General features: G+C 39.5%; 2 protein-coding genes across 4 annotated transcripts in view; one reads left to right on the top strand and one right to left on the bottom strand.

The window, feature by feature from the left end:
• The first annotated feature begins 605 nt into the window (after positions 1–605).
• Positions 606–1,570, top strand: LOC119656067 (actin-related protein 2/3 complex subunit 5). The gene is made up of 3 exons (XM_038062348.1): positions 606–827; positions 937–1,009; positions 1,079–1,570. Exons 1-3 carry the CDS (start codon positions 688–690, stop codon positions 1,319–1,321), a joined length of 456 nt encoding a protein of 151 aa, XP_037918276.1. The 5' UTR covers positions 606–687; the 3' UTR covers positions 1,322–1,570.
• A 4,828-nt stretch (positions 1,571–6,398) lies between these two features.
• The window catches only part of LOC119653031 (dynamin-1-like protein), a 29,443-nt gene continuing 22,599 nt past the window's right edge, over positions 6,399–13,242 (bottom strand). For all 3 annotated transcript variants that reach the window (XM_038057480.1, XM_038057499.1, XM_038057491.1), the window contains one exon: positions 6,399–7,789. In XM_038057480.1, coding sequence (XP_037913408.1) covers positions 7,733–7,789 — 57 coding nt within the window. In that variant the 3' untranslated portion in view covers positions 6,399–7,732. The remainder of the gene's footprint in view (positions 7,790–13,242) is intronic.

The following is a 13,242-nucleotide window of genomic DNA, read 5'->3' as shown; positions in this document are numbered from 1 at the left end:
TAGTTCACAGTCATTCAGATTGAAGCTATCCATCCCTCCTCCTTTCATAACCAGACTTAAGAGTTATATTATTTTTTTAGATTCCTATTCTTTTCACAGGATACAAAAGTTTTTTCCTTCTAGAATGCGATTCGACTTAAACGAGCATGCGTTTGATTAGCAAAAATGTCTGCTCTTCACAAATGGCAGATATCCGATAATGGCAGTTTCCTTAAAGTGGACTGAAGTACTAAAATCTACAAAAGAATTATATTCCTGCATTTTATTGTAAGTGTATTAATTACATTTCTGATTTTTTTATTTTGGAGAATGCGTCACTAGTCCCATAGAAAAATTAATTTGAAAGATTTCTTAAAATCACTCGAAAATGAAAAGGCATATTTGACAAACACATCACAATCTATTTTTACCTGTAACGAATGTTAAGACCCTAAATATGTATTCAAATTATATTCAAATGCCATCAACATTCAGAAACTTACATATTTAATAAACTTCCGCTGGCTTCACAATTTAACGGCTATTTGCCAAGCCTTCGGAAAGCTCGTGGGTACATTGACAGTTTAATGTATATAATAGCAAGAAATATTGGTCTGTCAATAAGAAAATTTGACATTAGGCAAGTGAATCATTTTTGTGATTAGACTGATCGGAAGGGTGTAGCGGTTCGCCGGAATTTATCTAAAAATGGCCAAAAATACGTCAAGCTCAGCATTTCGAAAGATCGATGTGGATCAGTACAACGAGGACAACTTCCGAGAGGACGAACTAGATTCGAGTGGCAACGTTGGGCCTGATGAAAGTGAAATCACTTCACTACTTAACCAATATCCTTTTCAACGAAAGTGTATTTGCTTTTACTAGATTTAGTTCTTTTGTTGGTGTGGATTACATTATACAATGTAGGTACATTTCCCTTAACCAACTTATCTCTACGGGAAAGCATTCAGAAGCTCTCCTGGCTGTGCTCCAAAATGCTCCCCTGGGCTGCAAGAATCAACAGATAAAAGTAAGAATATCCTCATGATATCTGGTCTCTTGCCAATTAGTTCATGCCTGGGTTTCATTTTCATTCCAGGATAACGCTTTGAATATCACACTTCGAGTTCTGCTCTCTATCAAATCTTCGCAAATGGAGCCTATCGTGGACGCTCTGGAGGAACGGGATCTGCTCGACGTGCTCATGAAATACATCTACCGAGGGTTCGAAATACCCTCGGAAGGATCCAGTGGTCACCTGCTCCAGTGGCACGAGAAAGCGTTCGCAAAGGGAGGAGTAGGGTGTATAGTGCGCGTTTTATCCGATACCAATAGGGCCTAGGTTTTAAGAGGGAAATATCAGCCAAAAAAACAAATCGAAACTTCGAACATTTCCAGTTTTTGCAAGTGCATGTCGTTCTCACCCGATTTTATATCCAGTCAAAAGTGTCGTTTTGTTTGTTTTCAGGGCGGAAGGGGTGCGAATTAGCATTTGAAAAATGATTCTGTAGAAACGGTAGTGATTCGCGTCCTTTGCCTATTATTATTTCGAACATTATATTTTTGAATAAAAAACTATTTAAATTAGAAAGTACGGATTTGCTGTGATTTGATTTGGAAATGATTTATCTCATAACAACAGGTATTGTTGCTGGGGAGGATCGTTTTAAGGAGTGAATAAAAGGCTCATAATGGAGTACAGCGGGGAATAAATTCCTCGGTGCTGTTATAAACACAAGTAACTGTGAAAGTAAATTGACGACTCTTATTACGAAAACGTGTATGGAGATACCACTAAGGGAGTTTTTTTTTATTTTTTTATTTGTTGGAGTTGTAGAACTAAAACAGATGCACTCCTAAAACCATGACGGTTCCAGCCGGCTCAGATCTTGAGGGCCAGCACCCAGCATTCACGAAGAATAGCTCTCCCATCAGGCAACTAAAAACCTCCTTAAGATCCTTGACTAGTTTATGTAGCCTGGCTCTAGTTAGAGCTGGACAATCGCACAGAAAGGACCAGAGGGTTTCTCCCTCCTCCCTGCAGCTTCGGCGGAGGGAATTCTAGGACATGCCGAGTTTTTCGGCCCGCTTTCGATATAGGCTTCTAGATATATAAGCCAGGCTCAAACAGTTCTCGTCGCTGGCGGGGAAGTGCAATTCCAGGGAGTCCCAAGAATATTCGGTTCAGTAGTCTTCCGACTTTTTAAGAAAGAATGGTCAACTATGTTCGTTGACCAGAATGTTTTGACAATAGTCTAACTAGGGCCGCTTCTTGGTAGTTTTGATAACCGACTTGCACCGCCTCAGGGAGCCCTTGTGTGACTGCCAGTGCTTGCGCCTATAGCAAATGTTAAAAGCCTCCCTGATCAGCTACGTAAGATCGGACGTGCCAGCACGATGAAAATGTATTTACCAAGGCATGGTATATAGAATCCTCCTTCCAAAGCACCGACCTTTAGTTTCAACTTATCTGTTATCCTAATGTTGCCAATTTGTGCAACGGAAAATTTTTTGAGTAAACTTCCATCAGTCAATCCTTCTGCGATCTCTGAAAAGGTTGAAGACCGAGATTTAGACTAAAAAGTGTCCAACTGCGTTCTAAGAAGGATTTGTGGTCAGAAACTCTCCAGTTCTCCAGCCTTAAAAGTCCCATTATTGGTTAGTAGAGAGAGTATAAAAGACCTCTTTTCAACCGTCACAGTTCTCCGAGCTGAGGAGAGGGAAGATTAATGTAGGTTTGTATTAATAATAAAATCAAAGAGAGAACCACCTCTTTTGTTGATTTCCGAGCTGCCCCAAAGCATGTGCTTTGCAGTGGCGTCGCAGCCTATTTCACCTTCTCGCTGCGGTGGTGGACGTTAAATGTTATAGCTCCTAGTGGAGCTGATCGGTCGTGAGCTATGTAAGCCAAGATGATATAATCGTTCTCGGTTCCCACTTGCTCTAGTTTGAGCACGGTTAAGCCTTTGGAACTCAAGGTCGGATAAAGAAAAGCGTGCAGGTTCTTCCTGGCGAGAAAACATGGTCTAGGTCTATTCCGATCACTATTTCTTGTGCTAGAGAATAAATTGTCAAATTTACTTTCAAACTCTTTAATGGTTCGGCCTCCTGGTTCGGGCTCCTGTATTAATGCAACGTCGACGTCTTCTTCTCGGAGGAATAATAGCAGATTAGCCGAGGTGCACTTCGAGTGCTTCAGATTTATCTGCGCTACCCTCAGCTTCTGCATGGATATCCGGTTCGTCAATCTCCTTCGGACAGTCGATTTCCGTCTCCTCCAACAGCTTGTTTGCGGTGTCGGCTGGTTTCAGGTCGTCGTTCGCCTTCAGGGAGCGGAAGACTTTCTTCTTTACGTTCCTGCCTCCAAACCGCACTTTATAGTTCCCCTTTTTCAGTGCCTCCAGACACTTCCCGTTTATGCAAGAGAGATAAGTTTGGCCGTTCAACTGAAGTTCCTCCTTCCTGATTACTTCCCAATCGTAACTTTTCGGGAGATTCACCCGCCTTTTTCCTCCTTTCCCTTGAGAGGGTGGACAATGACCATCTCCGACATTCTGGCCTTAATACTGGCTCATAACCCTCCCCCCCGTTTTTTAATCAATGGTGAGGAATGGCAGAATTCAATTAACACGTGATCAATTTGAAATAAAATTATCCTTTCTGGAGAGGCCCACGTTTGTTTGTGAACCAGGTACTTCTAACGTCTATTTCGTGGATAGTTGCATTTTATGGATTGAACTGGTTGTTCAAGGTTCTAAGATTAAGTCACATACAGAAATTGAATCATTTCAGTAAAATGCTAAGGGAAGGAGTGGATTGCATACGCCGTACGTCCCGCTCCTTTCATAATGGCCGACTGCTAGTTCCTACAAGACCACTTGATTCCCGCGACTCACCCGTTATGTAATGTACTGGTTCTTTTGCAGGAAACCGGTCCCTATTCACTATATCTCTACTTGCTTCAACTGGGGTTTAGCAACGCCAAAAATCTGACGATGCGTCCGTAGGCGTGGCATTCACATAGAAAATACTCTATAAGTTCTGCTTCCTCATTACCGAAGGGACATGTATCATCTTGTACAATTCCTATTTTATACATAAGTCCAGCTAGTAAATCATTGCCAGTTAGAATGTTTACAATACCTCCGCTAGTCTTCTTGCTTTTCGCCAGGATAAACTTTACAGTACGCTTGCTTGGTTCTGGCAGGAAAAGTTTGGTGTATTTAGCAGCATTTAAACTCTGCCACCTATCATTACGGCAAGTTCGTTCCCAGTTTAGTCAATGCTACTGACACTCCAATTGCTGGTTTCGGTCTCGGCATGGGGGAAATCGTACCCTATTTTGTTAAGGCATCCGATCAGGGTAGCCTGGCTATCGCTGCAGACGACGGTGCACCTGCCCTTCAATCGCTTGTTAATCACCCAGGTTGCCGCTTTTCGGATGCCATCCACTTTAGCCTGAAAAACCATTGCATGCTTATATTGTCCCAAGGGAAAAATCGATATAGAAGACTTCCGCATATCATGCCAGGCATTTGTCAAGAACTCAGTTTTCTCTACTTTTAAGGAATATTTGAATCGGAGGACATTGCAAGAACTGTATTCAGTTCTTCCAATAAGTCTTCCTCTTCCTCTTTCTGTGCCCCTCCCTTTCCTTGTGTCGTCATATATCTAAGAAAATAAGTTTATGAGCGCTTGTATCAGTATTAGAGGATAATTCAAATGATTGAAAGTACGACTTTTTATTAAAATTTTACTACTTTTATCAAAAGCGAAATAGATATAACTTTTACTTTTGTTTAAAAAAATCAAATAAACGAACGCCCAAAAAAATGGTAGTCGAAAGTTTTTTTAAAAAACTTTTTATTTTTTATATTCGAATGAGAAGAAAATATTAAATTATGGTTAACATTTCGTTGTATACGTGTTATCTTTAATCACGCCCCTACACCGATTGCTTATTGGGTCGACAAGGCGGTGACATTGCTCTACAGGGGAATGGCACACCAAGATGCGCGAAGGGTCGTTGTTGTTTTTAGATTTTGCAATACTAACGGCATGCTTAACATGCATAAGCTTTTAATAGGATTGAGGTTTGGTGATTGCGCTGCTAACTTTGCAAGCTTTATTTCTATTGTTCTCAAGCAACTTTCTGCATTTTTGCTGGTACATTTTGGACCGTTATCCATTTTATTGACTTTTCCGCCCTGCAGCATGACGCCTTGCAGTATATTCACATAACCATGGTTGTTTTGATCCAATGTATAGAACTATACCATAGAATTAATATCAGCCCCCACCATAATGCTTGAACGTCTGTGCTTATTCGTTTTTAATGTGTATGTACATAAGACCAACAGCAAAATGGAGTGGGTGCGTTACGTATCTGTGAGACCCTCTGTCACTACGCAAAACTATTTTGTATTCATCAGACCATAAAAAATTTTCCGATTTTTCTCTCAACCTTCGGAGAACAGTATAACAGTGGCTGTCACACCCACATCGGTTTGTACCTGGGTTGTAGTCTAAGTCCTCATGTCGAGGCAAAGTCCGTCTGCACAGCCCATAAGCTGTGAGAGCTCGTTCCATCTTTACAGGTTTGTTTCCAAGAAGCATTCTATCTAGAAAGATATTTCACTTCTTCGGAGAGTTGAAGGGTTGTACCCCTCATCTCTGTACGACCAAAACATCCAGTTTCATCCTTTTTGTAACCGGAAACTACATAAATTTTCATATAAATGGATATTTTTCCGATTGCAAAGGTTACCGTTACTCCGAAGATACAGCCGTTCAAACTGTAAAGAAATTTCAAAATTGATTTTTCATCTGAATTCCAGAGTTCAATATTGTAAATTTTCAAGTCTGCAAATGTCGAAAGTTGCCTTATTATGTTAGCTTTCGAATTACATTTAAAAATCGTGGGCTTAGTTATGGAAAATTCATTCAATATTTTGGAATAACTCGCTATTAAAATTTCTCCCATCGTGAACGTGACACCCTGGCTAAATGGATATGGTGGCGGAGGAAGTAAATAAATCCTACTTTCCATGACGGTTATAATAAGGTAAACGGCAACCGCAAAAGATCTCGCCCTTGCTAAGTGAACTTGATTCTTGAGGAATCATACGAATTATTTATGCACCTATATATTACAGTAACACTTCCATTAGTTAGAATCGGTCTGCAACATTTTTTTCTAACTTGAAGTCTACAGCATTAAGTCAGTATTTTATTCACTTCACTTTTGAAAATCTTATATTATGAAATAGAAAATATAAATGAAAAACCAATTAGGTTCACTCACAACGGATTTGCATTGGTTGTGCCGGTGGTCAACCTAGAGTTCTCTGAAGGGTTTTATCATTAAACAATTCCAAGATTTGATAGCCAACAATGACAACAAAAATCAAATAAACAACTTCATTGACTATTTAGCATTTATTGGCGCCAAATATAAACAATTTTTGTTCATTAAGACTAGCATTTGATAGATATTGATTTCTCAAGTTTTTCAGTTTGTTTCCGTATTTGTTTCTCGACTTTTACTTCTGACCTTTCTCCCCTACATTTCCGGTATTTCTTTTTTCTCCTATCGTGGGAATGACCTCTTAACACTAAACTTTGCTTTTCATGCTAAATTAACAATGAGAATTGAAAGATGAAGGAGATAGGTTAGAAAGAAAGTAAAGGTTCAGTTGAATAAATTATTCACAATTATAATGTTGGTATTACAATTATTATGCATTTTGCCTAAAAATTACAACTATTCTGTTTCTGTTCGGTTTCTGATTATCACGTTTATCAACAAAAATTCAAAAAGGTTTATTCTAAATAAAACTCGCATTTGACTATTGTTTATAAGCTTTCGTAACAATATAATATTCAAAGAATATGAAAAATGAATGAAGTCTTATCAACAATTGTATAGTTTAATTATCACTACAAATATTTCTAAACAATAATTGAAAAATAAAAAAAACACGCCTAACTTCTAATAATATTCACACGCAACCCTCTTATATTTCCATATATTTCTCCCTCCTGCTTCTATATTTGGATGTATTAAATACTTTTAAAAATGCATATGATACTAAACGTTCATGTCATATTTGGGTTTCGCTGCTATCCATCGCCATAAAATGTAGGCGGTTTCGTGTCATTTCTTGTGTATTGATTTCGGTAGGTACGACTTTTATAGGTTTAGACATCGCTGACATCTGCTGCATGCAATACATACGTCCGGAATAATGGGTACTGCTTTTTTTGTGAGCTTTTCGAACAGTTAAGTATAATTTTGAATGAAAAGTATGAATTTAGAGTGACTGAATCTAGCTCTACTACAAACCCCATAAACACAATCCAATACCAAAATGCTCCAAATTAGACGAGTTTCTTCAGTTCTAACATTCTAATGGGCAGAAAGTCCGTCCACTTTATGCCTCAGCGAGCGTTATACCGTCTTTTTCGAATAGTGAATAGTTTTTAATTTTGTTTAACAGTAATAAATGTCAGTAATTTTAAGATTCATTAAATTCACAATTCTAAGCGCCAGTTTGAAACGAAATGATTAGAATAAAAAGATGACATTTTTTAACTTTAGAAAGATAAGAAAAAGTTACTGTAAAGAAAGCAAGCAATAAGTAAAAATGAGTAAATAAGTGGGATTTTTATATTAATATTTTGCAGAAGAACGTTCCACCGCATGCTAAGATCTCTGTAGAAAATTCACGAATCACCGATAGTAGTCAACACCTTACCACATATGAGTTTCGCGTATTTCACTAATGATGTGATTGGCGCGGGTGAGAGCCTGTAAGTAAATAAAGTAGTTTTCAATTTAGCAACCGTATAGTAGCAATAGTTTTCTAAATTATATGTTTTTGCCGCGGATCATCATATTGATCATATGCGTCAGCCTTTCCCATAACTTCAGAGATATCTTCACTTTTCCTCAATTCTTTTGCATCTGGTAACTCCATGGCGGATGCGTGCCTTTACTAGGAAAGTAATTTCCATATTCGGTGACCCAATTAACATTTTTTGGTGTTCCACCAAAACGTTGGCAACTTAGTCATACACATATATCTAGCCCACAAAAAAAAGTTTTTCGTTTACGGTTATATTAGGTTTGATAATGATTTTAAGCCAACCGTATTTCCCACATTTGTAAAAAATAGCAAACGCGAACATTTGGTTTTCCGTTCCGCTTATTATATGAGCGTCATGGAAGTCAATAGAAACAACGCGACCTAGATATACAAACTGCTTAAGCCCATCTAGTGTGTCCGATAAAAAAATCGACTTTTTTTGTGTTCACAAATTTAAACTTAAATTTGAATCCGTTGAAAAGTTTCAGCCGTAAAACGAAAGAAGTGTACGAAGCAAGAGGGCTCTCTCATCGGGGTGGTGCAGTTCTGGCTGTCGCATCGAATATTCTCGAACTCAACTGCTTATCGGAGAAGAGGAAACGGCCTTGCATGATTTCTTTGAAGAAGAAGAGGAGAAGGTCCATTATTATGAATTATATACAACTTTTAAATACGTTTTTATCAAAACACGATTTTTTAAAACTGTTGCCCTATCCTAAAAACTACTCAATTTATTCTGCTTTAATACACACAGTCAACCAACTAAATGGTTGGACAAGCTATAGCCTCTGAGCACTCAGACCGTGATGGCCCAAGGTACTCGAAAACTTCAATAGACCTTCTAATCCAATTTCAGAAGAAAGAAAAAGTAATAATCGTTACGGCTGTTTGCTACTGCTTTTGTTATCTTACTAATTTGTTGTTACACAGAAATATTACGGAAAAACAAAAAAGTGTTTATCCCAGCCAAAAAAACTTGGACCACTGAATGCATCGCTGCTCAAAAGAGAATGCCTTTATGTTTCGTGTTGTGTTTATCAGTCCTGGATTTCTGGAATCTACAATGACAATTAATTCATTGCAAGTATCGTGCGTTAAAGAGCCGAAAGTGGACGATAAGCAGTCGTCCTGCCATTCAGAAGAGCTGATCATTAAATATGACAATAACGATGAAAGCATTTAGGAAACAGCTCAAATTATAAAAAACTCAAAGTCAAGTTGATGAATGATGAAAGTTGATTAGTAATAAACAAGTCGGAATACCGGAAGCTGGTGCTTCGGGTATAAAGGTTTTGTGTTCATCTTATGTGTGAAACTTTCTACGCACATTTTTCCATCCGTATGTGACTAAAAACACAAAATATTCCTTCATATTTTTTTCAACGAACAAACATTACTGATGTCGGGGTCGATATGCATGTATATAAATTGATTGGACACCTATTTTGGATTTACTTTGTGCATAAAAGTATATACATGTAAAGTACGTATATTAAATACAGCTTGATAAATGTGCAAATATATCTATCTGAATTAGGCACTACCCCGAAGCTTGATTTATATACGTATAAATATACACATATGTTTGTCTGGAGTTATTGATATTTATATATAAATGATTAAAAAATTAAAACGAAATGTTTCCCTGCGACTTTCCATTCACATGAGCTCACTTTGTTGTGGTATTGACGAATGATGAAGTCATACTTTACTTTTAGAATGCACGAAATTCGCAGAAAATGTAAAGTTTCAGTTTCGATAACTTTGTTAATAAGATTTTCTTCAAATTTCCCAACGTTATGCCTTATCTTATCCCTTATGCAAGTGGCAAAAAAACCTTAAAAACATTAAAGAAAGTGGCACTGTTTTTCGCAAAACAAACAGTGGTCATCAGATTTGGCGGGACATTAAGAGCAACTCCAAGGCAACTGCAATATCTATTGCCAAGAATTTTGGAACAAAGATATTGTAACAGTTAATCCTCAAACCGTTCGGAATTTTCTTCACAGAGAGGGAATAGGGCCTATAATCCGAGAAAGAAGCCAATGCTTCCCCAAAGAAATATTGAAAAACGACTTAAAAATGCTCAAGAGGTTATTAATAAGACAAAAGAGTTATTTATGGCGGCATATCTAAATTCAAAATTTTCGTTTCCGATGCCCACAATTGGTGTAGAGAAGAGCTGGTGTTGCCTTAGAAAATCGTAATATTCAGTAAACAATTAAACACTGCAGTGGCACCATCATATTGTGGGGTGCATGCTCTAACGAACCGTGGATCATCCAAGAAAAACCCACTAAAGGAAGCTACCTTGATAAATAGAATCCCGATAACGCGTATGGTCAAAAGACTGACACAGAGTGGGTCTCATTATGGTGGAAAAAAGTTAGAAAAACTTAAAATTTGTACGGGTCCAGGAGAGCCCGTCATTTTAATAAATACTTTGAAATAAACAAGTAACAAATAGTTTGAAGCTCACGTCAGCTATGCAATCATTAAATTCAATAATTTCGTATTAGGGGTGATTTTTAAGGTTTCGTGTAAAACAAAACCTTATTAAAACAATAAATGTCTGTCCACTGTCACATGCATTTTTCTCGGAGACGATTATAACGATTGACATCAAATTTGGTGGCAAGATGGGAACTGTGTTTATATTCTACATCCTTCTACGTTGAATGTAAGGAGGAATCTCCATACATGCAGAAAGATTTGTACATATTTTTCACCAAATGTAGTCAAATCGAGTATCAAATGAAAAGTCTCGAGTAGTATTTTCCGAAGCCGGTCTTACTTTTGACATTTGATGGAAAGGTAGGGAGTGCGGGGGGTCGAAATTGATAATTTCTGTAACGGACCCATTCTCACACCATATATTATAGTGGCCATCCAGAAAACCATGTGCTCGGAGTAGGTTTCTCAGTCAGCCAAAAAATGAAACCTGCTGTTATCTGTTTTGAAAACATAAGCGAACGGCTATGCACTCTGCGCTTGCGAGGCCAGTTTAGAAATATAAGCCTCATTAACGTTCACGCCCCTACAGAGGAGACTGCAGAGTCGGAGAAGGATACCTTCTACGAGGCAGTAGAACGAACGAAGCCTGTCCCAGATATGATATCAAATTCGTACTTGGGAATTTTAACAGACAATTAGGGAAGGACCCCGTATTCGGGCGATACGTTGGGTTCCATAGCTTACACCAAAATACAAATGATAACGGACTGCGGATTATTCAATTAGCAGTGTCACACGAAATGGTTGTTGGAAGTACCTGGTTTGCGCGGAAAGCGGTCCACAAACATATATGGGCCTCTCTAGACGGGACTACTTTCAAAAGAATTGACTACGTGTTGATCGAACGCCGTCACCTCTCAGCCTTGATGAATGTCAGAACATATAGGGGGGCCAATATAGATTCGGGTCACTATCTCATTGGCATGGTGCTTCGAGCTCGAATAACAACACCACCCAGAATCCCCTCTGACAATCAAGTGAGAGTCAAGTCCTATAAGAGGGAAATGGATGCCGCAATAACCGCAGTCAACAGAGGTCCATCAATAAATGATATTCACAACCACCTGAAGAACGTTATCATTGATATAGCCACAAACATACTTAGCCCCAGCCCCATGAAAAGCCGGAACGGCTGGTTTGACGATGAATGTAAGCTAGGTACGGAACGGAAGAATGCTGCATACCGAGTAATGTTTCATTCTCAAAGCACGGCGGGCACGCGCAGAGACACGAACTCCATCGAGCGGAGAAGCGACTTCACAGACGGAAAAAGGAAGCCTTGGAGAACCAACAAGTCTCTGAACTACAAAAGTATAGGGAGCAACCGCACCAGGCGCGGAAGTTTTACCAACAAGTCGGCAGGATAAAGCCTTATACACCTCGATGCTCATCCTGCCGAGACAAAGAGGGAAATCTGATTTCCGACAGAATGGGCATATTAGAGCGAGGTTGAGTACTTTGATGGGCTACTGAATAACCAGAACATCGACGAGTTGGAGGTCCTGCCAACTGAAGACGACGGACAAATACTGCCACCACCAAGTACAGAAGAAACAGTCCGTGCAATTCATCGGCTCAAAAATCATAAGTCGCCAGGAGCCGATGGAATTTCAGTCGAATTAGTTAAATATGGAAGCGACCAGTTACACCAAGTGGTTCATAAACTTGTGCTCAAGGTATGGGACAGCGAATCAATACCTGACGATTGGCAACGAGGCATGATCTGTCTCATACATAAAAAGGGAGGTATCACACAGTGCAGTAATTATAGGGGTATCACAGTGCTGAATACCATCTATAAGATATTCTCCGCTATCTTGCTAAGCCGGACGGAACCATACGTTTAGAACATCATTGGCTCATACCAAAGAGGCTCCACTCCAGGCAAATCAGCAACAGATCAGATTTTCTCTCTGCGGCCTGCGATGGAAAAACTGTTGGAATATGGACGCCAGTTGCACCATCTATTCATCGACTTTAAAGCCGCCTATGATAGCATAGCCAGGGTAAAACTGTACCCAGTCAAGAGAGAATTCGGTATCCCGACGAAATTGACTAGCGTGCGAAACCAAATTAAAGCAGCAGGATCATTCTCAAGACCATTCGACATCAAGAACCGCTTACGAGAAGGGGATGCCCTATCATGCGTCCTCTTTAACCTGGCCCTCGAGAAAGTGATCCGTGATGTTGAGGTAAATGCAAAAGTTACGATCCTCTTTAAGTCCACCCAACTACTGGCCTATGCTGGCGATATTGAACCACCCGAGACGTACAAACTGCCTTCATTCAGATCGAGCAGGCGGCGCGAGATCTTGGGCTGCACATCAACGAAGACAAGACAAAGTATATGGTGGCAACGTCAGCACCGAAAACCAACCAATCAACAACATCGAACCGCACTGGTCAAACGGGAAGAATAAGGATAGGAAATATAACTTTGAGACCGTTGATAATTTCTCCTATCTAGGATCGAAAATCACAACCGATAACAGCTACGATGATGAAATTCGCGCACGGTTGTTGTCAGCCAACAGAGCCTGTTTCAGCTTACAAAAACTGCTCCGCTCGAAACGTCTCACCATAGGGTCAAAGCTCTTACTGTACAAGACAATGATCTTGCCAGTTGCAAGACGAATTGCGAACTATTGGCCGCGTTCAAGAGAAGAATCCTCCGAAGAATTTTTGTCCCCCTACATGAGGATGGACGATTCCGTAGCCTACACAATGACGAAATCTATGAGTGATACCATGACCGTCCGGTTGTGGATAAAGTCCGGCTTAACAGGTTACGGTGGCCGGGTCACTTAATCCGTATGGAAGAGGATGATCCCACCCGGAAAGTATATAAGGGCAATATCTATGGTAGAAAAAGAAGACGAGG

Source organism: Hermetia illucens, chromosome 1 (genome assembly GCF_905115235.1).
Source record: "Hermetia illucens chromosome 1, iHerIll2.2.curated.20191125, whole genome shotgun sequence".
NCBI lineage: Eukaryota > Metazoa > Arthropoda > Insecta > Diptera > Stratiomyidae > Hermetia > Hermetia illucens.
This window is presented reverse-complemented; position numbering and strand designations above follow the sequence as displayed.